Source organism: Solanum lycopersicum, chromosome 11, assembly GCF_036512215.1.
Source record: "Solanum lycopersicum chromosome 11, SLM_r2.1".
Classification (NCBI taxonomy): domain Eukaryota; kingdom Viridiplantae; phylum Streptophyta; class Magnoliopsida; order Solanales; family Solanaceae; genus Solanum; species Solanum lycopersicum.
In genome coordinates this window covers 61,347,521-61,371,335 of record NC_090810.1, presented here as the reverse complement: position 1 = coordinate 61,371,335, position 23,815 = coordinate 61,347,521, and the positions used below count along the sequence as shown (strand labels likewise).

At 33.0% G+C, this 23,815-nt stretch overlaps 3 protein-coding genes across 5 annotated transcripts in view; 1 reads left to right on the top strand and 2 right to left on the bottom strand.

Annotated features, from left to right (window-relative positions):
* Positions 1-4,425, top strand: part of LOC101265201 (DNA-directed RNA polymerase III subunit 1) — a 30,528-nt gene extending 26,103 nt beyond the window's left edge. The window contains exons 24-28 of one of the 2 annotated variants that reach the window (XM_069291617.1): positions 89-193; positions 1,641-1,845; positions 1,938-2,140; positions 3,616-3,733; positions 4,067-4,425. In XM_069291617.1, the coding sequence (XP_069147718.1) occupies positions 89-151 (63 nt within the window). In that variant the 3' untranslated portion in view covers positions 152-193; positions 1,641-1,845; positions 1,938-2,140; positions 3,616-3,733; positions 4,067-4,425. The remainder of the gene's footprint in view (positions 1-88; positions 194-1,640; positions 1,846-1,937; positions 2,141-3,615; positions 3,734-4,066) is intronic. The other variant, XM_004251400.5, reaches the window with a different exon arrangement.
* Positions 4,426-5,982: 1,557 nt separating this feature from the next.
* LOC101254564 (BTB/POZ domain-containing protein At5g60050-like) lies at positions 5,983-8,629 on the bottom strand. The gene is made up of 2 exons (XM_004251236.5): positions 7,903-8,629; positions 5,983-7,037 (listed from the first exon to the last, which is right to left on the bottom strand). The coding sequence occupies exons 1-2, from the start codon at positions 8,440-8,442 to the stop codon at positions 6,081-6,083; spliced, it is 1,497 nt and encodes a 498-aa protein (XP_004251284.2). The 5' UTR covers positions 8,443-8,629; the 3' UTR covers positions 5,983-6,080.
* Positions 8,630-10,527: 1,898 nt separating this feature from the next.
* On the bottom strand, positions 10,528-20,950 carry PHOT1 (phototropin-1). 2 transcript variants are annotated; one of them, XM_069290670.1, is made up of 24 exons: positions 20,117-20,950; positions 19,747-19,921; positions 19,480-19,662; positions 16,769-16,860; positions 16,375-16,672; positions 15,961-16,204; positions 15,795-15,865; positions 15,045-15,151; positions 14,816-14,865; positions 14,594-14,698; positions 14,297-14,356; positions 14,114-14,203; positions 13,869-13,945; positions 13,676-13,760; positions 13,267-13,347; positions 12,976-13,079; positions 12,743-12,792; positions 12,217-12,323; positions 11,976-12,098; positions 11,776-11,827; positions 11,529-11,641; positions 11,281-11,421; positions 10,872-10,979; positions 10,528-10,772 (listed from the first exon to the last, which is right to left on the bottom strand). In XM_069290670.1, exons 1-23 carry the CDS (start codon positions 20,655-20,657, stop codon positions 10,875-10,877), a joined length of 3,054 nt encoding a protein of 1,017 aa, XP_069146771.1. In that variant the 5' UTR covers positions 20,658-20,950; the 3' UTR covers positions 10,528-10,772; positions 10,872-10,874.
* Positions 20,951-23,815: the final 2,865 nt, after the last annotated feature.

Below are 23,815 nucleotides of genomic sequence, written 5' to 3'. Positions count from 1 at the left end.
TTAATCTGTGGGGTTTTCAGTTGAGAATGGATTACTCAGTTTTTTATCTGAACTACTCTGTTGACTTACATTTGTAAATCTTCTTGAGATGTCAGGGTATTACTACAGTTCAAAGGGCTGTGGTGAACAAAGAACAACAAAAAGATCGTAAAAATGATGTCAAAGGGGAAACATATGAGTTGCTTGTTGAAGGGTAAGTTTTATGTATAGCTTCTTCCATGTCCTACATCATTAGGATTTGCTCAGTTTGGTTTAGCAATCTTCTAAGTTTCTACAGTATTCCTAGATGCATTCAATGTCTCATAATTTGTTTCTCTTTTATGGTAGAGATTAAAAAGTTATCTCACTTCACATGCCTTAATCTGCATTTCTTACGTTAAAAAATAACCTAAGAGGGCTAATTAAGTTATCGAAATCATTACACTAATCCAGAGAATTCAACACCCCCTTTTCAAACAGTTGCTTAAAAGTGAAGTAGAATTGAACTTGGTTCTTAGTCCTTGTGACCTCCTTTTTGGACAAATCGTTTCCGGGCACGATGGTGTTTATGCTCAGATGTGGGTTCATATTCTCATTGGTGGGCCAAGATCATATACGGTCTAAGTCTGTCCTTGAGCATGAGTTCAAGTTTAAACATATCCTGCTTGGGCAAGGATAGACTCAGATCGAAAATAACCCCCTCCCCCTCCCCACCCCCCACCCCCAATTTGATTATCTTCAATTATTTATATCTGTATGTCTGAACAGAATAATTATTTATAACTGTAACATTAGATATTTGACTAATCTTGTATGTCTCAAAATAAATTGGTATTCGTTTGCAAAAATAATCTATTTAACTAGTCAATGACTACAAACACATTTGCTGTTTTGTTTGTTATTTTTGATCTTTGCGAGCTACTAGTGCATCTATGTGTGCTTTTTAATGATTTTAGACATAAGCTGAATATCCTAATAATACGTCAAACTAATTGAAATATTAAAATGTAATTATGATGTAAAATATATATAAAAAGAGGAGAATACAGGATAAATTTTATCCCTATGCGTGCAGCATAAAAGGCTGTCGGCTGGTACGTGAAAATTAATTGGTCTCTACCAAGTTGCTTGAGGCTCTAATACCATATTGAAGGGTATCACCTATAACCCTATTTAAAAGTTTAAGTTGTTAGGAAGGGGGAAAAGTATAAAATATTTATTTATCAATTTTAGGTCTGTAACTTTACGGCAATCAAATAAAGAACAACTTCAAATTTGTCTTATTAATCGGGAAACAAGGTATAAAGGGAATTTTTCTTTTGAGAATTGCAACAATTAAATGTTGCGGTTAAGATTGTTTGAAAAAATAAAAGGATTTTAAAAACGTGCTGAACATTTGTATTTTATTGTCTCATTGAGAGGTTAATTTGGAAGACTTCCGACTCATATAATAAAAACTATATTGTCAGAATAATGTTGTCTGATATAGTTTCAAGGATCCTTTGAAGAAATGTAAAAGAGAATTACAATCCTACTCTACTGTGTTGGTTCAGTTTTCAGCAACTTGGGTTTTTGGTTTCACTCTCTGGGATTTCATGCTCCAATGAGCTGTTGGTATAAAATAGAAATTCTACATGATAGCTGCTCTTTCCTTTCTGCAGTACCGGTCTCCTTGCTGTAATGGGCATTGAAGGAGTTGATGGACGTTATACAAAGAGCAATCATATAATGGAGGTGCAGCATACTCTAGGCATTGAAGCAGCAAGGGTTTCCATAATTGATGAGATTAATTATACCATGTCAAGTCATGGAATGACAATAGACTTGCGGCACATGATGCTTCTTGCAGATCTGATGACATATAAGGTACTTCTCCTGGAATAGTTTCCTCATCCAAAAACATATTGTCTTTAATATCCAAGTATCAAGCTTAATGACATTCTTTGTTACTTTAATAGGGTGAAGTCCTCGGAATAACTAGACATGGTGTTCAGAAAATGAAAGATAGCGTACTGATGTTAGCTTCATTTGAGAAGACAACTGACCACCTGTTTAATGCATCTGTAAATGGAAGGGATGATAAGATAGAAGGAGTAACCGAATGTATCATCATGGGCATACCAATGACGATAGGCACCGGGATGTTTAAACTTCGGCAACGGTATTTATTTGACTTTTTAACATGACATTTTATTCTTGAACCTTAATAATATCCTCTATGTGTGCCGTAATTTTTTTGAATAAGCTAACATATTGGAAGCCACAAAGGAGAAAACTGATTAGTCTATGGAACTTTTAAGGTCTTAATACTAAATCAGGAAAAACAGTATTCTCAGAATGGTTTCTTTTTGTAGAAGTTAAAACAATCAAATATTGGCATATCTGTGCATCCGGCTGATGCAGGACGAGAAGGGAGGTGGGATTGGGAGAGAGTTAGAGAAGTATGACAATGAGAGAAGAAAAAGATAGGAACACATAGGTATCACCAAAAACTATTCGTTAAGTCATTCTCTTTTTGAGTTAATGAAACAAGATAATTAAATAAAGCCTTATTCGGGTAGGCCTAAACTAGTAAAAACTCTTAAGTCTATTAGAACTCCATACCTTTGGAAAATATAAATACTTCAAACTAATAATTAGATAAAATGTTATCTCAAGCTAAAAGATAATATATCTAACTACCAGATGGAGAAATAGTGTAGGAGCTGGTCCATTTGGCACTTGTTATGACCATATGGAGAGAGAAAACCTGTTGTTTAAAGAGTCAAAGCAGTTCTTAGATCATCTGTATTCTTTTAACCTTTTGGAGCACCTAATATATGTCGATAGATAATTGGTTGCTCTTTGCAGTGGATCATATTTCGCATGGATGTTGTACTATTTTGAATATGCTGTATACATTGTGATAACTATTTTAAAAATATTTACTTCATAAATAGGATTGAGAATAACGGGGTAAAATACATTGGTGATTTGACAATTTTAGACCCATAAGTCATACCAAGCCACTGACAGCAATACAAGTGTTCGAGAAAAGCTGGTCATGTAGAGTGAGAGGTTTCAGATGCTTGAGATGGATATGTATGTGATTATCATTGTATGCGAGCATAAAATGGATCACCAGTTAAATGGAAAATATTGTTAAGTGTTAGCTACATATGTTTTATTTATGTGAAGTCTGCATCTCATATTTTATCCAAGATTTTTTTATCGCGAGCACATGTTGTGTATATTGGAGAAGTCCTCGTAAACTTGTCAACTTTAAGTTAAAGTGGTTTTCTAGTACATAACTAACAAAAGGGACAGATTCGAAATCTAAGAAGTTATCTACTTCTATTCCAATTACCTACAGTTATTGTGGTAGCTTGTAAATCCTTGCTGCATATTAAAGTGAACTTTCTAGGGGTGGTGAAACTCTAAAATCCAATGAAATCCAAACTTCAGCACCGGGAGGAGATAATAAATAGAATAGTTGGTTACTTTGATCCCTCAAATAATCATATTATATCCATTCATTTCCTGCTCTTTTTTCTTGTCATTCTTGTGAATGTTCTTTAAACTTTGATGTGCTTTGTACCTTCCAAAATAACTGATCCTTATTTCCCGGTGTTTTATCTTCTGCTTCCTTTATGCCAGTGTTGAACATGTTGAGCTGAATTATCAACCAGACCCTATGATGATTAAATGAATTTTCTGGTTCTGCAAATTTATATTTGAGGCACTGCTGGATTCTTATGGAAGGATAATAGCCGAGGTAAAGAATTTAATACAAGGAGAATAAACTCTTTCTGTGATATGATACATTGATGCAGCTACTTGGTTTATGATGTTCCCTTTGCATATTGTGCATCAAATTTCTTCTTTTAGTTACCATTCTGGTTACTGTTCATCAATATTTTAGTTTCAGCTTTAATGGATTTCATCCCCTTTTCTCCCCATTTTCCTTTGCGCTTATTGTTTTCCTTCTATTTTAAATGGGACACCCACCCTCTTGGACTTGGAGGAGCAATAATTGGAACAATAATTAAGGTCATCCTTTCTTGATTTAGCCATCTTACTTTTTTTTCCTTTGGGATCGATTTTGCAGGTAAGCAACTTGCAATATTTCTTTGTGCAGCGTGATTAGCAGATCCTATCATTGACCATTCGACATCAGGTGAATTTAAAAGAAGTCCTTGAAGGAGACACAAGTCTTACCAACACCTGATAGATTGGTTTCAGCAAATCTTATAATGTTGATAGTTACCTGGCCCATGTTGGTTTGACATGTTTACGTGTACATTATTTATTTTCATAGTTACTGAAAGGTGAAAAGTGTTGTTAGACTCCCTGCCTCCAACGTGTGGTAACATGTCATTATTTTAGCTCCATAGTTACAAAATGTAGACTTTGTTGGTAAATTTTACGATTCATTTATTTGAAGAAAGCCTTGGGCATATTGATACATACCTGAGCAATTTCCAGCAGGGAATTGCAGAATGCTAAAACTTGTTTTTTTTTTTAACAAAAGAACATTTGTTAAGAGTAGTAGTAGTGGAGTGTGTCTGCTGTGATATATATCAGGTTAAAATATATATACATGTATACATAAAAGATATATTCTAATATTAATGTGATGGTGCTTCTGGTTCTAATTTCCTCGTTTATGTTTATACATTGTTCAACCAGATTCCTAGCCCAGGTTTTTACAAAAGTTGTCACTAAAACATTGTTTTAGTCATCTCTAAAAGCATCTTTTAGTGACGACCTTTAAACCCTTTAGCGACGACCCTAGTCGCCATTGATAATACTTTTAGCGATGACCTTTGCCACTGAAAAGACTTTTAGCACGCCCTTCATACCTTTTAGTGTAGTCGCCACTAAAGAGACTTTTAGCGACGACTTTCATACCGTTTAGCGACAACTTTAGTCGCCACTGAAATAGACTTTTAGCGACGACTTTAGTCGCCACTGAAAGAGCTTTAGCGGCGACATTCATACCCTTTAGAGACCACTTTAGTCGCCACTAAAAGACTTTTAGCAACGACCTTCATACCCTTTTAGCGACGACTTTAGTCGCCACTGAAGAGACTTTTAGCGACGACCTTCATACCCCTTTAGCGACGATTTTAGTCGCCACTGAAAGAACTTTTAGCGACGACCTTCATACACTTTTAGCGACGACTTTAGTCGCCACTGAAAGAGTCTTTTAGCGACGACCTTCATTTTTTATCGACGACTTTAATCGCCACTGAAAGAGACTTTTAGCGACGACCTTCACACCCTTTTAGCGACGACTTTAATCGCCACTGAAAGAGCTTTTAGCGACGACTTTAGTCGCCACTGAAAGTGACTTTTAGCGACGACCGTCATACCCTTTAGCGACGACTTTAGTCGCCACTAAAGAGACTTTTAGCGACGACCTTCATACTCTTTAGCGACGACATTTAACCCTTTAGCGGCGGTTTAGTTGCCACTAAAAGCTACTTTTCGCGACGACCTTCTTAACTTGTAGCAACGACTTTGGTCACCACTAATGTACTTTAGCGACGACATTAATACTCTTTAACGGCAGTTTTAGTCGCCACTTTTTGCGACGACTTTAGTCTGAAGAAACTTTTAGCACGGTTTTAGTCGTCACAAAAGCAACCATTAGTGGTGACTCCAATTCCTTTTAGCGGCAGATAAAATTGTTGCTAAAGCCTAGTTTTTATGGCGACTGTTTAAACCTTTTAGCGGCGATAAACGTTTCCACTAATAAACAGTTTTATAGACGACAAATATAGCTTTTAGCGGCAATTACAGTTGCCACTAATAAATACTTTAGATGCTAGCTACTATTTAGATGTCAATTCACATGTATTTTGATTAATCTTTACATTTTAAATTTCGAAATTCTAACAAGACTATCTTTGATAATAGTGTTTTATTCATTTTTTTGGGGTTGGTTTGGTTGTATATCGAAATTACTGCCATCTTTATACAAACTGAAGATCCTAATTTACAACAGAAAGTACATGACTGTTTGTTTGAAAAAATGGTGGGGGCATGCATTTTCATATATACATTGGTGTATAGGAGCATGTAACAAACCAAGATTGACATTGTACAATCTCTCCTTCTCACTCTGTATAATCAAAGATAGCTAATTGTAACTGAGAATCGACTGTGTATTGTTTAACAAATGACCTTCTCCACCAAACTTCGAAAGCTCTCTGAATATTGGGACAGTCATCTCCTTTGTTTAGGAATCGATCGAACCAGTTAAGCAGAATGGTTTGTTGTTGAGCTAAGGGTAGTGTTAGAATAGTCTGACCAAGTCCCTCTTCAACCAGCTTCTTGTCAATAGATCTACCAGCCCTCTTCATCCACCCAAAATCGTCATATAGACTTTCCAGCCATGTTGATAACAAACAGTATCTAACATCTTTTGGCACTAACAAATTTCCCCTACCAATTGCAATGCAAAGTTGTGCAGTGATCTTGCTGATTTCATGTCGATACATGGTGGGAATCTTGGAGTGAAGAATGGAAAGTTCTTTTTGTTCTGCCCATAGTTTCACAAACTCATCCCCCATTTTCCTGTCGATTAGGATATCAACTAGCCACTGCAGATTGTCTGCTTCACGAGCAATCTCACCCATTAGAACCCCTCGGTCCTGCTGCCTGTTGTCATCCACGGATGTAGCTTCAGACAAGCTAAGTATTAGCGAAGTGAGGCATCTATGACAAAAATGATAGAGAGTATCCCTTGAGATATCAAGATTACTTTCATGACTGCTACTATTGCTAGTGTTTTCTCTTAGCAAACGAGATATCACTTTTTTCATCTCTTTACGGGCTTTATCATCCTTGGCATGTAAGACACCAGTAAGTAGTCTCTGAAGAATGTCATCGGATCTTGAAGATGTTGATGGTTCAGCAACCAGTCTCTGAAGTATACCAGCAGCTGAATCAGGAAGCTGAAGTTGACTGAGATGAGATACGACTTTTTCCTCTTCTTGTTGGGACCAAGGAACAGCCTCCAGATACTCCAAACAAGCCAATACTCCATCATCAAACATAATTGCCGAAGATATCTGTGATGAAAAAGAAATATTAATACAGAACATAAAATCATAAACGGAAACTCAAAGTCCCAAGTCATCAGTGTAGTTAAAACTTTGCGATAGGAAAATTCAAGCTTGGTACACTACCCGTTCTGCTAGTTGCCAATAAATCTATAGACTTAGAGTTTCTTTTACAATATCTAGCTCTCGATTGACTTCTCATTTACTGAAGGAGCACCCAAGCAGAGGGAAGATGATGATTTCCGTAAGATGTCCTCTCCATAAGAACTAAAGTTTCGCTTTTATCATGTAAAGTGGTGGATCTCAGGCCTAACCTACGTCTAAAGCTAGCTTACGAGGGGAAGCCGAAACCATATAAAGAGACCACAACCCATTCTCTCAACTAATGTGGGACTCAACACTGACAGGACAAATGGAGCATGGATAATATAACACGGAGGTCCAACATTACGAAACACAACAACCGTGATCAATGAGTCTTGGCTCTCTTACCATGTAAAAGACGGATCTTGTGAAAATTAGCCCACCAAGGAAGGATTGTCCATAGGAAATCACAACTCCTTGTCTCAAACAATGTGAGACTTGATACTCCCTCACAAGCCCTATGCTGGACAACTAGAGCATGGACAATATAACTCGGGGATTCAACATTGAGAAACACAACAACATGAATAGAGGAGTCTGGTTCCGATACTATGTGAAGATATATATGAACTTCTTTTTTTTTGACAAGTATGTGATGAGGTAGACTTCGAGTTTAACTCAATCCTAGAAAACTAGCTAACGAGGAGAGGATTGCCTAATATAACTTGATTATACATGAAAACGAAAATTGAGTAAAAATTGATGATGTTAACAGAAAAAACAAGTATACCTTAAGCAATCCCAGGACCTTGTTAACATTTTCACCCATCAATCTCTTCTTCAAATCATCACAATACATAAGCACCAGTGTTTCCACATAAACCTCTACGTCATCACAATCAAGTATCTCCACCGAATGCGACCCATTCCTCTGAAGTTTCTCAGCGAAAAACCTACTCCGTCCGACTAGCACTCTCCGGTGAACATCCATAGAAACATTAAACCCATCACGCGCCCCTATCGTCAGCCTAACATCACCCACCGCCGGAAACGGAGCATCAGCCAAAACCCTCGAAACTCTCTCTTGCGTTCGGTATCGCGATTCGAGTGAGTGTTTGGACTCTCGGGTCTGCTCCTCTGACATCATCTCGAAAAGGGTGGGGCTAGAATTACTGGGTCGGGTTGGAATTTGGATAGGGGAAGGTGGGTTGGAGGTACGAGGTGGGGAAGGAGAAGGAGAAGGAGATAGATATGGGTTGGAAATGAAACCTTGTTTGATCATAGTGGAAACTAATTGATTCTTGGATTTGTTGTTGCTAGGGGAAGCCATTAATGGAGTCAAAATTTGAGCTTGATGAAGGTGGAAAGCTCTAAGCTCTAAGCTCTAAGCTCAAAGCTATGGCGGAAACAGAGAAGGAGAATTGTGTTGGATCTGAAGTTTTGGTAGTGACAGAGTGTATTGGGAAGTCAGGTGTAAAAGTAGTTAATTTATTTTTGGGATTCAATTAAAAAACTATAATAACTACTATACTATAAGTGGGTATATTGTCTTTTAGACTTTAATCACTTTGATAAAGCGTATAAAAATAATATTGGATATAATATATTATAATATTAATATTAGTTAAAGTTATATCATTCATGATGAGATTATTTTTGAAAATTAAAAAGGATGCGAAATTCTTTTGAGATATAATCATGTTTTTAATTATTATATATACTAATGCATGTATTCTAGAACACGATCGTTAAAAAGATTAGATATTTGAAGTAACTAATGTAAATACTCGATTTTAAAATGTGGATACATCGATGAAGTTGTTTCCCCCTTCAATTAGAAAGATCGAGTTTGAATTTGAATTCTAAATATGAAAAACTTATTGTTAGAAAGTGTTACCTTTCAAACTAACTCCTAGAATTTATTGAATTCAATCAATTTCAAAAGAAGTGTCTATAGTTATAAAAAAAGACTTCCGTTAAAAGTGAGGGGAGTCTTCCCTTTCTATTTCGTCCTTCTTAATTTGTCAAAAATGATATAAGTAAAAAAATAAATTAAATTAGAAAATATTTGATAAGTAAATAGAAATAGCAAGAGTATAATATACCAATACAAAGTTAATAAGCATATGATATGTATCTTTTCAATGTATTCTTATATAAATTTATCACTTATAATTATATACAATAATATTCAAGCTGTGGACATAATTGTATAAACCAATCATAGTTTATCACTTATCTTTTACACAACTAAAAACTTTTATGTGGATTTATAATACTTTGTAGTAAAGCACTTTTTACAACTCTAAAACATTTATGTTAACTTGTGATTCCTTTTTCTTTGTTTTAAAAAAATGTCTTGTGAACAGTGGTAGAAAGAAAAAGTAAGAGAATATAAACTTTAATAGAATTGAATTGACATATGTGTAAGTTGCAATAATGCTTCCTCTTCATATTTATATTTCCTAGAAGAGAAAATGGTCAAGTATGTCCCTAATATATTTAATTTTATTCTTTGCTTTAAAAATATTTTATTCCTAACAGTAATATATTTAATTTTATTCTTTGCTTTGAAAATATTTTATTCCTGACTCTGTTATTTAACAAATGACACAAAATTTCTACTATAATTGACAAATGGAAATTATTTTTTTCTATTAAAATTATAATTTATTTTTAACAAAAAAAATAACACTACTTATAAATAATAACTAAGGAAAAAAGACTCAAATATGTGATCGAACTTTGAAAAAAGTTTATTTATGTCATCCGTTAAAAGTTTGGTTTATCTATATCAATTTCATTTGAGAAAAGGTTCATCCATGTCATTATTTGTTAACTAAAATGACATAGATGAGTCTTTTATTAAAATTCGATGGCGTATTTGAACTTTTTCCTTTATAAATAATGATTTAATTAATGATGTAGCGAAATAATAATTAACCACGTGTAAAAAATGTTCTTGAGAAATCAAAGTGTTTTTTAGTTAACAAATAATTGCATGGATGAACTTTCTCAAACAAAAATAACATAGATGAGCCAAACTTTTAACGAATGACATGAATAATGCTTTCCTCAAAGTTCAATGACATATTTAAGCATTTTTCTCAATAATATCATATAATCTTAAATTAAATATATATATATATATATAAATATATATATATATTAATATATTAATATGTTCCCCTTGTTTGAGGTTTGTAGCATAGTACTGTATTTGCCGTCAGATACAAGATATTGTGACATCTAACTATCAGCTACTATTATAATGGTGAACATATTTAAATCTATTTATTATAAGATAGATATTAATGTACTATGATTTATGTAATCAATTAAAATAAACGATTTTTTTTTCACTTTCACAGAACTGGAATTAGGATGCAATAAATAATAAGTTAAATGAAGAAAATTAGGCTTAACAAATTAATTAACTCAATATCTACTGAGGAATTCATGAATTAAGAATTACAAAACAACCAAACTATGCATATAAAAAGAAAAACACAAACCATCAAAGGAAAAAAAGAACAAATGAAAAACCACCATTTTATTTTTTACAAAATCATCAAGTGATTAACTGTTGCAGGGAGGTTCTGAAGATCACTTTATCTTCACTCATGCACTTGATTTGATTGGGATATAAATATTTCATCTCTGCAACAAACTAAATAATAATACATTAATTTATATTCTCCAACTATAGAAAAATATAAAAAATGAATGAAGTATTGTTGAGAAAAGAAATGCTAGTACCTTTTAGAAAACATTTGTTTGTAAATCCTCCATCTCAGGATTGATGTCTTTTCCTTCTTTCTCAGCTTCAGTTCCCAAAAAAGGAGCAGAATCTAGTTTGGGAGGGTTCTGAAGAGTTGTTTCACATGTTATTTTTCGATAAATACTTGACTAAAGTAAAACGTATCAAATATCAAGTATGTAAAGTAAATACAATAGTGAAGAAGTCGTCGAAAATAATGGAGAAGAGAACAATAACAACGTTCTATCCTAATCTTCGACCAACAAATCGTCCTAATTAGCAGCGGGTGAGTTCTGGTTAGGGGTGAATTGTCGCTTTCATCTTAAGAAATGTTTGTCACACAACAAATAACTTGAATGATGAGAGAAAGACAGATTAACAAGTTAAAGAAAGAGCTCATAACAATACCATGCAACGAATTAATGCCCAATTCACACCACGGAAGAACGGATGCTGCTTGATTTCGTTTGCTCCTTCACGAGATCCTAACCTGTTTTTGGGATCTCTGTGCAACAATCTATACATTAACTGCTTCGCGTGGAGACTAGACTGAAAAAGGAGAGCATAAACAGACAGTTTTAGAAACTGGAGGGGAAAAATGTACTCTCACATTTGAATCGAGGCACTTATAAATTCGTTACATTGAAATATCATACCTGTATGCTTCCTGGGAATTTTAAATCCTTATGTAGTATATTTGAGAATGTCTTCTGCCTTGTCTTTCCCCTGAATGGTGTATAACCATACAGCATTTCATACAAAAGAATGCCTGCCAAATGACACTTTATTCGTCAAATAATAGCATAAACAATTGAGGCAAGTATGGTGTAGAAAGGTCTAAGTGAAGATTAAAGGATCAGCCAATATCAGTACTCAGGGCGCAAATGAATTCTAAAGATTTACCAAGAGCCCACCAATCCACTGCACTAGTATGCCCTGCTCCAGTTATGATCTCCTGTTAAATAAACAAGCGAAAAGAGATTGTTTAAAGAACAGGATATGTATGAATAACAGCTTGACTTATAATACAACCTTCACAAACATTGACTATAAACAATTACAAGTAGCTCGTTTTCAAAAAAAATGGAAAAAAAAGGTCTAACCGGAGCTATGTATTCTTCAGTTCCAACAAAAGAATTTGATGCACGCATAGGTTCAGCCATGAAGATTGGATTATGTTGGCCTTTTTGATGTTTCTTCTTTTCGTTGATTTCTGGAACTAAAAGCTGTCCAAATAACCAAAACAGTGTATTGGCATCCATTAGTAACTAATTATGTTCGTGAAGTCACCTCATGAGGATAAGCAATATTTTGCATACTTGACAAAAGTTATGAGTTAAATACCTGTGGCTTGCAAGATGTCAAACAGGAAAGATCAAAATCCGTCAAAGATACATGCCCACCACTCTGAAGCAAGACGTTTTCAGGCTTCAGATCCCTATAAATTATACCTGTGGGTAAAAGACAAGTAAGGCTACATGGAGATAGATTTTTCAACTAAGCGACAAATAGTACTTATACTAAGCATTTGCTTTGATCGATATGCCATGTGCAGCATTGCCACATTTACCAAAGATCACTCACCATTAAGGCATAAGTATTCTTATTAAGCATTAATCTCTCCATTCACCTATAGTCAAAGTGAATGGTGTACATAGTTTGAAAGAAAGAACGGAATGTAAGAAAACATATACATCAACATTGATTCATGAACACACATTCTCCTCAATTGCTAATACGGTATAGGAAATTGTTTGATCATGTAAGTCTAAAAGTTGGTAGAATTGGATTAGTTAGAAAAGAATGAATAAAGACGTTATGATTATTCAGATCTAATTGTGTATATATTACATGTGGATATAAAGGCTACCTTGACAGTGAAGGTACTCCAAGGCGACTACAACTTCAGCGGCATAGAACCTGCACAAAACAAAAAAAAACTGTATGTCACCAGAAGCAAAATGGCAATATCTCAATAAATGTTTAAGAGGCCGTGAGAATATGATATTGAAGTCTCAGATAACTATGTCAAATGCTTCTTGGATAGGTACAATTGTAGACTATTTTGTTTTTCGAATTTGGTTATACATATATTTTACATACCGTGCAGCATCTTCCTTCAACACCTTTGTTTGTTGTCTATCTAGAAGCATGAACAGCTCTCCACCAGGGTAGTAATCAGTTATTAGACAGATATGGGTTTTGGTCTGAACACAGCAAAACTCAACGATTCAAATGTGTACACAATGCCATTATAATTAAGTATATTCATATATACATATTATCAGTTTGCTGAATTCATCAAGTATCAAATGCTGTGATGCATTTTCTTCTGATAACAATTTTCTCAACATATTTATAATTTCTATCATCAAGTTCTACTATGTATCTAACCTGAAAAGATGCATAAAGTGCGGGAAGAAAAGGGTGGTCCAACATATCTAGGATTTCTCGTTCTGCACAAGCTCTATGCACCTGCAAGAAAGAGAAGTGGATCCTTATTAAAGATAGAATAATGAGAGAGTATAAGTTTGCATGTTAGAATGGGAATGGAGCTTCAAATACACCACAGTCAATATGTGCTTAGTTTCCATCACATTTAAATATTGAACAGGTTTAGAAAACTATGAAGTCAGAAGTTAAAACATTCTCTTCACAAGGATGCATTGGGGTGTAATATAAGATGTTTTTACACGACTACATAACTTTGTAAGTCCCATTAAAAAGATGGGGACAACAGCATAATCTCTAATCTCTAAAAAGGATGCAGCAACATATGTGATCTTTCAATTTAACTCTTTACCTTGTTTCGGTTAAGCATTATACTCTTATCCATTGCTTTCATTGCAAAGTGCTGGTCTGTTCCGCAAAGCTCCACTAAATGCACACTGCATGTTCACAAGTTATTCCCAATAAACATTCATTTTGGATGACTGTAGCATCGCATAACTTGGTCCACTCTAAAGTGGAACGGCCATGTTCTTAATAAAATGTACCTGCCAGTGTCGCCCGATCCCAGTGGTTTAATTGGCTTGAAATGTTTCAAGCCTATCGGTTCTCCACTCTCCAAGATCTGCAAGTCACAAACCTCTCAGTGATGGCAAAGGCAGTGAAACGTCAAACTAAAATTATTATCAGGGGAATATAAAAAGGGATTTTCACACAAATAGCCAGCCGGATTCAATAATTACTTGTCCTTACTGGTATATGTAGATCATACATTATTTATACGTGATTATACCTTTTGTATTGCTTTCCAAGATGGGCTGTCCTTCCTGTGAGGCTTTGGCTGAACAACTTTTGAATGATTTCTCCACAAATCCTCTGGTTTCTGCACATCAGTTCAGCAGTTTGTGATCAAGCTCGTACAATTCAACATCTACAGATAAGTCCTAAACAGTCATGTTCAACATTTTGGACTTACTGAATTGGCATCTGGAAGCTCTCGAACTGCTTCATCAACATTTCCAGCAGTTTCTTTTATCTGATAGGAGACAAATGAAAACCATCGTCAAGATAGGCCTCACCATCCAAAGTGAAGACCATATATGACACATAAAACATGAATAATTCCATTTGATATATATACGAATGCTCAAACTAAGGGACCATTCTTGAGTACTTATGTATCTGTCATATCACTACCAGATACTAGTAGTAAGGAATATTAAAAACTTATGTGAAATAAAGGCAACTCAAGATAATTAGAGTAGGATTAGACCAGCTTTGCACTCTCTGTTGCTTTGTCTTCAGGGATACTGTTTTGAAGTGGCTCTACATGCTGACTTCCATCTAGTTGCACTCCGATGAAGTACTGCACCTCTCCCTGATTATAAACAAAAGAGCCATTGAATAAGGATTTTAAGAAAGTTTTTGTAGAACAAAACTTCAGAGTCGCGGCACTTTTATCTAACATCAAGAACAACATTAGTAATATACATACCTTCTGATCACGCATAGGCTGAAGGTGGAACAAGTTCCAGAACTTTTTGCCTGAATTTTTATAGGATACATCAGTTGCTTGCTTCAACAATAAAATACTTTGTATTTTTAACCAAAAGATCCAAAATTCTCAATATTTTTGGGGATAACTGATGAGTAAACACAATAAGTTTGCTACATCTTTTCAAGTAGAACCAAATCACACTCTTGAAGTTTGAAAGCATATATACCAGTCTTAGTGTAGTTAATAAGCTGAACAGTGACATCAGTTTGATTATCAATTGCCTGTCTGATTTTCTTCACAGTAGCTGGATCAGTTTCAGGACCTTGAAGAAACCTATAACAATAGCAAAACCAAACAGCAACAATATAACGAGTTAGTCATTTTGGCTCTCTTCCTTTGGTTTATGTACCTCTAGCTAGTGTGCCATGACTCCATGATCGATACTCCTTCGTCTCAATTATATGACATTGTTTAACTTGTCATAAACTTTAAGAAAAAAAGAATTTTTTTGAAATTTGTGGTTTAAAACATAGGTTAGACATTTGCGTAACTAATAATCATTTCACTAAGAATGAAAGAAGAATTTTATAATTAAATTGAAAATATGACCTTTCTAAATTGAGACAGAATAAATAATTGTTTTATGCTTCAGTATCACTGCATCACCGACCAGAAGTCAAAATTGAAGAGTCTTGAGATTGCGTGTTGTCTCACACATCCATCATTTAAAAAGGGAATGACACTATATTTTCTAGACACTTATTAACACTCCACTAGTAAAAATATGTGAATTAGTATTATGAAGTATAATTTTTTCGGAAATTTTTCTTTGAAAAAATTTATTATAACAAAGTAAGTGCATTTGGGATCTCAACACATATTCAATCATCAACTCTACTTCAATTATTTTATTTAATAACATATGGCAAAGTTTCAAGAATATAGTGTGTGTATATATATATATATATCAATATACCTGCAGTTTCTTCCCAAGATTTCTTCACGGCTGTACTCTGTCAGCTCCAAGAAACTATCCGATGCAAAAATCTGATTTATCAAACACAAAAAAACCATAACGTTACACAAAAATAACTTAATTTGATTTTAATTTTTGAATAAAAAGGTGATAAAGTATGTCTTACAATAGGATTATCAGGCAGTCTTGGATCAGTAATGACAAAGTTCTTCTCGATACGTTCAAGCGTCGTTGCTAAATCAATACCTTTTCTCATTTCCTTCTTCCTCACTTTGTCATCAACACTAACTGGTCGTCCATCGTTGTCACTCTCATCATCATCGTCATCGTCATTATCCATTGTCATCCTTGCCTCAAAATCATCATCATCAGTAGTCATTGTAGTACTAGAACGTTTTTTCTTCATAATCCTGTACATACGTAATTACACCGTATAAGGTAATGTGCATTGCATGCATGTTTAATGTCACACACACATATATATATATAATTCAAATAGTACATACGATTGCAATAACATAGTTGGAGAGTCTGAATAACATACTGTACCGAGAAAAGAGAAGTTATAAGTAATAATTACCCCATGAAAGATAGACGAGCAGATTTTTTAGGTTTCTTTTCAGGGACTTCGTTAATCTTCTCCATCTTCATGGTGGTGGTTCTAGTACCAGCATGTGAATGTCTTCTTGCTGGTGCTTTGTTCACTAAATTTAGCTTATGAGTATCCTGTTTATCTTGTTCAACTTGATCTCCTTCTGACTTTCTCATGAAAGTTGGTCTATTATTTGTTGATTCACTAAGTGCTCTTGCCCTTCTTGGATTTTTTATTTCTTCTAATAACTCATTCACTGAATTACTAGCCATCTCCTTCTGACGCACTGCCAACATAGCCGAGTCAGAAGTTTTATTAAAGGTATGCATGAAAAAAAATATATATATTTGAAAATTACGTAAAAAAGAAAAAAAAAAAGTACCGTCATAGCGTATCAATGATTCAGGAAGGCCGTTGGGTCGGACAGTTTTTTCCTTGGAGCCTTCTGTGTGCTTGCTTACCTCAACTTGCATTCTGCCAAAATTTTATTTTTAATTTTATTACATTATTAATTAGTATGTTTTTAATTAATTAGTATAATATACCAACAGATTTAAGGAGTGGATTACTTGTTGGATATGTTTATATATAAATTTTGAATATTTTGTAGAGTCTATAATCTCAAAGAATTATCTGATCAGCAATTTAACAAGTCAAATGTATTTAATGAATAATTTAAACCTCAAAACCCAAAAGTTATTTTTTATAAAAAAATAATAATAAACCTCGAGTTTTATTAGTTTAATTTGATTTATAAATTAAAAAGCTCAATATAAATAATTTAAAGTAATTTTCACGTATAGCAAACATAAAAATCATATTTGAAATAGGGAGGAAAGCATGCAAGAACAAGGAGGAGACGAACGAGATTTGTCTATATATTTGAATCACATTAGATACATATAGCTGATGTGACTCGCATGTATCTAGGATACCAGAGTGATGAGCGAGATATGATAGTAGAGAGCAAGATGGAAAGGAGGCAAGTGAGATTTGTTTATGTATTCTAGATGCATGTAAATTTACTTGGATACAGTGTATCTACAACAAATTACACCTAATTTTGACCCTATATATATATATTTGAGCATACCAAAATTTGCTAAAATTTATAATATTATAAAGTAATGTATATTTAAGTAATTAGTTTTAGAAGTATTTAAAATTTCCGCAATTATCCAACTACATAATCGAACTATACTATAGGCCCACCTACCATCACGGACAAATTGAGGGAGAATTGAATCAATCAAGTTCTTTTTTTGTTGTTTGGTTTGGGTTTGGGGTGGGGGTGGGGGGTGGGGGGGGCGGAGGTGTTGGGGATACAATTCAACAAGTTGTATGGGTGCATGAGAAAGACCCCAAAAGTTGTAAAAAGGATGAAATAGTAACACTTCAGGCAAAAAGTTGATGGGCTCCCTATTGTGATACTCTCTCCATTCCATAGATTAAATTTTTCAGATGTTTTATACTTTTTAAGAGGGGAAAATTATATATAATAGTAAACTGATAATCTAAAATAAGTTGAGTAGCTAGGGTTTTGATTTAATTGTGCTCCATAACAAACGTTAGTAAAAAATTGTCAGGCGCCTCTCTCCTAAATATCTCGCTCGCCACTCTCCTCCAATTTCTCGTTCGCTTCCTCACTTTTTATACAAATACAAGTGTATAAAAATTGTTTCTAATTGTATAAAGTAGAGAAAATTGTATAAATACATATATTTTTGTTCCCCTCTCTCCCCTCTTCCATATCTCGTTCGCCACTCTCCCAAATCTCGCTCGCCACCCTCGCTTTTCTCACTTATACAAACAGAAGCGAAATGTATAAATAGTGTATCTGTTTGTATAAAGTGTGAGAAAATTGTATATACACATGCAAGTACATATATATTCGTCCTATTCACTTATAATTATACAATAAAAATACTCTTGTGCCCAGTTTCTTTTGTCTTTCTCTCTTTCTCGTTTTATACAATTTTCAAATTGTATCTAATTTCTCTCTTTCTCGTTTTCTACAATTCGATTCAATTGTATATTCCTTGTCAAGTCTCTTTTGTCTTTCTCTCTTTCTCATTTATACAAATTCAAATTGTATATAATAGTTCTATACACTTACAATAATACAATTCGTTTTATACACTTCATTTTTATACAGTTCTCTGCCCAAGTGTCTTTCTCTTTCTTGTTTTATACACTTCGTTTTATACAATTTGCTTCAACTGTATATGTATAGCGAATTATACAGTTTCTATGTTTGCTATGGAGCACAATTATGCAAACTTTATTATAGCATACAAATATAAATTTTTTATTTGCTATATGTGAAAATTACCCTAAAAAAATACCTCAAAAGTTCAATTAATATAAAATGGGAAGTATATATAAGAGAAAATGGTCCAAAACAAGGCATTCCTGTATTAAGGCCCACTATCTTCCCATCTTAATCATGTATTCAATCTTTCCATAGATAAGATGAGGACAACATCCAGCTGGTTACAAAAGAAAAACAAGCATCATTGAAAAGATAAGGGAACAAACCCCTATTCAATCCACGATATTTCGTTTTAATTTGTTTGTTTTATTTATTTTTATTTTTATTTTGATATACTTAAAAGAATATAAGATTTAATGATGTTTCTGCATACTTTACATTCTGAAGTTTAAGATCACAATTTTTTTAAAAAAAATTAATTTTATTAAACTTCATTTTAAATAAAAAGAAATTAGACAAATAAATTAAAAAGAAAGAAGTAATACCTTTCAACATTTAAACTTTGGACCATTATAATTTATTAAGAAAAAAATCTTGGACCATTATTCTTGTATGTCATTATCCAAATTATTATGTGTTTTTCATCTTAGTACTGTATAAATTGGTAGAAACGGGATATTTATACCTTTAAATTAACAGAATAATAGGTAGTTAAATAATTGGTTATTTCTCATATTCAATTCGAATTCTATTTATGTAAAAAGTATTGATATAATTAGTTCACTTGACGAACAATTAGGGTGTACTTCATAGGAAATATATAATATATCGTCATAATAATTTAAATGCGTAATTAATTTTTTTTTGCAAATTTTACTTACCCAATGAATTTGAGTACTTTGCCAGCATCATCTTTAATAGGTGCAATAGTGAGAAGATTCCAAAAAGGGGTCCCATCCTTCTTATAATTTAGTAATCTTCCACAGTAAGTTGAACCCGATTGCAATGCTTCTCGGATCTTAGCCACATCCTCAGGATCCGTACCCGAACCCTGCATGAACCGACTAAACTCGATCCAACAATAAAACGTATATCAAAAGAAAAGTAAGACAAATAAATAAATCGCGAAAATAGTTTATGGTTATTACCAGTTCCTTCCTATAACCTCCTTTGATGTATAACCCGTCATCTTGAAAAATCCAGCACTTGCATACAGAATCGGGTAATCGGGTTTGGTTGCATCCGACACCACAAATGTTTGTTGAAATGTTGATAAGGCATCTCTTAAATCCTCTGAAACTCTTGGAATTCCCCTCTCTTTGCCTGTATTTTTACGTTAAAATAATTTATCAATTGTAGTTACTTCAAATCAATAAATGTATAACGATATTAGATTGTTAATACATATTTTAATTTATAACTTATCGAATCGTGTGATTTAATGTAAATATCGAGTATGAAAAAGTTTGGGAAAATTTGAATTCGAAGTGTATGTTAAAATTTGTATTAAATGCTTACCAGCTCCATCATCAGAAAATTCGCCGGAACTCCGACCAGAGTTGCCGGAATCTCTTCGAGAAGTTTCTGTTTTACCATTCGTATCATCTCCAGAAGTTCTAACTTTAACTCCTTGCAATTTCCCAGTCTCATCATCAGTTTTCAACACAAGTCCCCACTCGGCTGCTCTCTGAGCAGCAGCACCAACTTCATCCACTGCCGCCTTCGAATTGACCTTCTCACCACCGGTAATTGATTTTTGAGTAATCGGAGAAGCCAATTTCGTTGAAGCCGGAGCAATTGCCATCCATGAAGTAGCGATTTGTTCATTTTCGTTACTCGATTTGGGAATTGCGATTTGCTCTGTTTTTTCCTCTGTTTCAGGGATAGTACTACTGGTAATGGGATCAGCGGCGGTCCAATTTTTCCATGAAGGTTGTGATCGGAAAACAGGATTTGTTGATCGGGAAGAGTAGGTTGAAGGATTGAAAACTTCTAGAGAACCTCTTGGATCTCTTGGCAATGGCGGTATAAGAGGAGATTGCTTGTTTTCTTCTTCCATTATTTCTGCGTACACAAACAGTTCTCATGTCTGTATCAAAGCACTATATATATGTGTCTCTGCTCACACTCTGTTTTATCTCCAGTTACACAAATCATTTCATTTTTACTGTTACACGACGATATATGATTGGACGAAACGTTCAATAAGAAATATAAATATAAAGAATACGGAAATTTATATTCGATGTAAAATGATTACAAAGTGAAAAATTGAAATTTTTTAAAATAAAATAAAAATTCAGATAGTTATCTTACTGGGATATTAAAACTCTCTTTATTTTTTGTTTGAATAGTTGTTACTCGATGTATTGTTAATTTAAATATGATATTTGTTTTAATTGTTACTTAATATACTTATAAATCATCATTTACCCTACTTTTTTATATTGTGTATCCTATTTTTCTCGTAGGTATATCATTCAAATTATGAATGTTTGACATTACATAACGAAAGAAAACGATAAAATATGTATAAATATTATGTGCATTAAAAAGATACCATATGATATATTACGAAACAGTATGTAACAATTATCTAAATAAAATATTATATAAATTGAATCTTAAATTTAATTTCGAAATATCTCGTCTAAAAATGTTTTAGTGTTATAGGGATAAATTAAAAAGGAATAAGAATACCATATAAAGTTTAAGAAAGGATGTAAGTATATTTTTAATCATATAAAAATTAAATAACTTAAAATTTTGTAGTACAAAAGTGTCATGATAGTTATGTTTTCTAAATGCATGTATACTCTTTTATTTAACATCATAGTATTTGGGTGTATATAGAAAAAGATACTTTTGGCATACAAGCTAAACATATAAAAAATATTTTTTAAAAATTTATAATCTTAAAATATATTATATCAATAGTATTGATTTTTTAAACTAGAAGATAAATAGAAACAATTTATAAATGGACAGATTACAAGTCATTGTAGCTTAGCTAGATATTAATATTAGTTGAATGGCCTGTGACAGAAAATGACTGAAAATAGCAAGACTTAGTAGCTTGAAAATGATATCTTGTTACTGTTAGTTTGTATGACAATAACAACACTTAGAGAAAAGACTATACAAGGATAAGCTTTACGTGATATAAGACGATTCATCGATAATGAGGGGAAAATACTCTTTTCTTTTTTAATCATAAATTTTCAAATCGAGCGCTGAATATAAAACGACCACTTTAATTAAAAAGTACTTTACACTTTCTATGAAATTTAAATTTAATCAAATCTCAATTCAAATATCGCAGACTAGGTGAATAGAGACGAGAGTTAAAAGGGTAAAGTAGGAATGAAAATGCTAACTCTTTTTTAAAATATGTGTCCATCAAAGAACCTTTTGTGGAAAAACACTTGAAAACCTCAAATTTAGAAGGGTAATTTGGTCAAAGAAGGGCATATTAGGTTATATACTAAAAGTTGCTTGAAAATATTATATGTAGTTCACTATTTAAGCATTATAGCCTACATTTGTTGTCTTGACAATGACGTTAGGACGAATATTAACCTCAATAAATACTTCACGACTCAATTGGTACGGGGGATAAATAATAATTAATTTTAGAATTAGTTTATTGATGAGTTTATTTTATGTTTTGTTGGAATAAAATTGTGAGATATTTATTTCGTAATAAGTTATTCTGAAATTATAATGTTATTCTTATCTCAAATTGAAGACGGAATAACAACACCTAAATAACAAAATTCGAAATAATTAATAGCAGAATAATTTATTCTCTAGTCAAACATGTCCTAATTAGTGAAGTATTAATTGCTTGATAAAAACTCTTATTTATCGTGTAGAAGATAAATGTAATATCTTTTATTGATATAACTTACTTATTAGGTTATTATAAAAGAGTCGATAAAGATAAATATTAAAAGTCATTTTCTTGACGGTATATCTCTTTTAGTATTATATATAATTAAAATTTTGAGTTGACTCGTATCCAGGGTCATTCTAAACCTGTAAAGATATGGTACATGAATCTAACTCAATTTCTCATTCCTCTACCATCATGAGACTTCTTAATATTATCCCGAATCCCCTGGCTTTAACTGATGCGTAAACGCTTATAAATGAAAGTCTAACACTATTGAACAACAATTGGGACGAGTGTGGCTCTGATATCACGTAAAAATACGACACTCGAGTTTAACTCAACCTCAAAAGTTAGCTTACGAGGGAAGATTTATTCAAGTTCATACAAAGAGATCAATTTCTCATTCATCTACTAGTGTGCAACTTCTTAACAAAACTCAAGAACAGAACTACGTGAGGGACATAATGCGCAAAGTGCGTAATGCAATTTTTCAAAATACAATAATATATTCACTGTAATTTCATAAATAAACTTTGAAAAGAGTGGTGAGTATGAATCTTATTATTAGCAATCAAACTTTCATTCAATAAGGTAGGCTCATAATCAATATACAATATATATACCTGAAGAGAAGTAGGATATTGATGCTTTTGCCTTTGAATGGAGGAAGAGTTAAGTAATAATTAAGCAGATATCCTGCAAACTTTACACAAAGTTGATCTATTTATATACTCCACAAATAAAGAAGTCTCTTAAGGATTTAAATATTGAGATTGGACAAAAAGTTATGTATGTATACAACTTTCTTACTGGCACAAAAGGTTAAGAAGAGGGTAATTAAATAGAAAAGTAAGAAATGATTGTCATTGAAGAATTATCTTATCCCATGCCTATACAACTAGATTTTCACATGGCATAAACACTTATCCCTATGCCTTCATTTCAATGATCAACATAATACAAAAACATTTGGAATCAAAAAATGAAAAAAAATATATATATAAAAGAAAGAATGTTGGAGATTAATTTACTTTGTATCTAAAATTGTTGTTTCTTGATTTAATATATTGTATCACTCTCTCACTTGCATTAATGAGTTGTGGGCTTAGATATTTTTTGAAGATTGGATTTGCAATGTACTTAGTAGTGACAAAAGATTTCTAGTGTATGTGTTTAGAAAAATAATAAGCAAATACAATTGAAGAGAAGATGATTTTGATGCGTGTAAAATCATTTTTCTTAAAGAGATATTATATCTATACTTATATATTAGGGGTAATACAAGCAATTTCCTTCATAATACAACGACAAAGCCCTCGTAT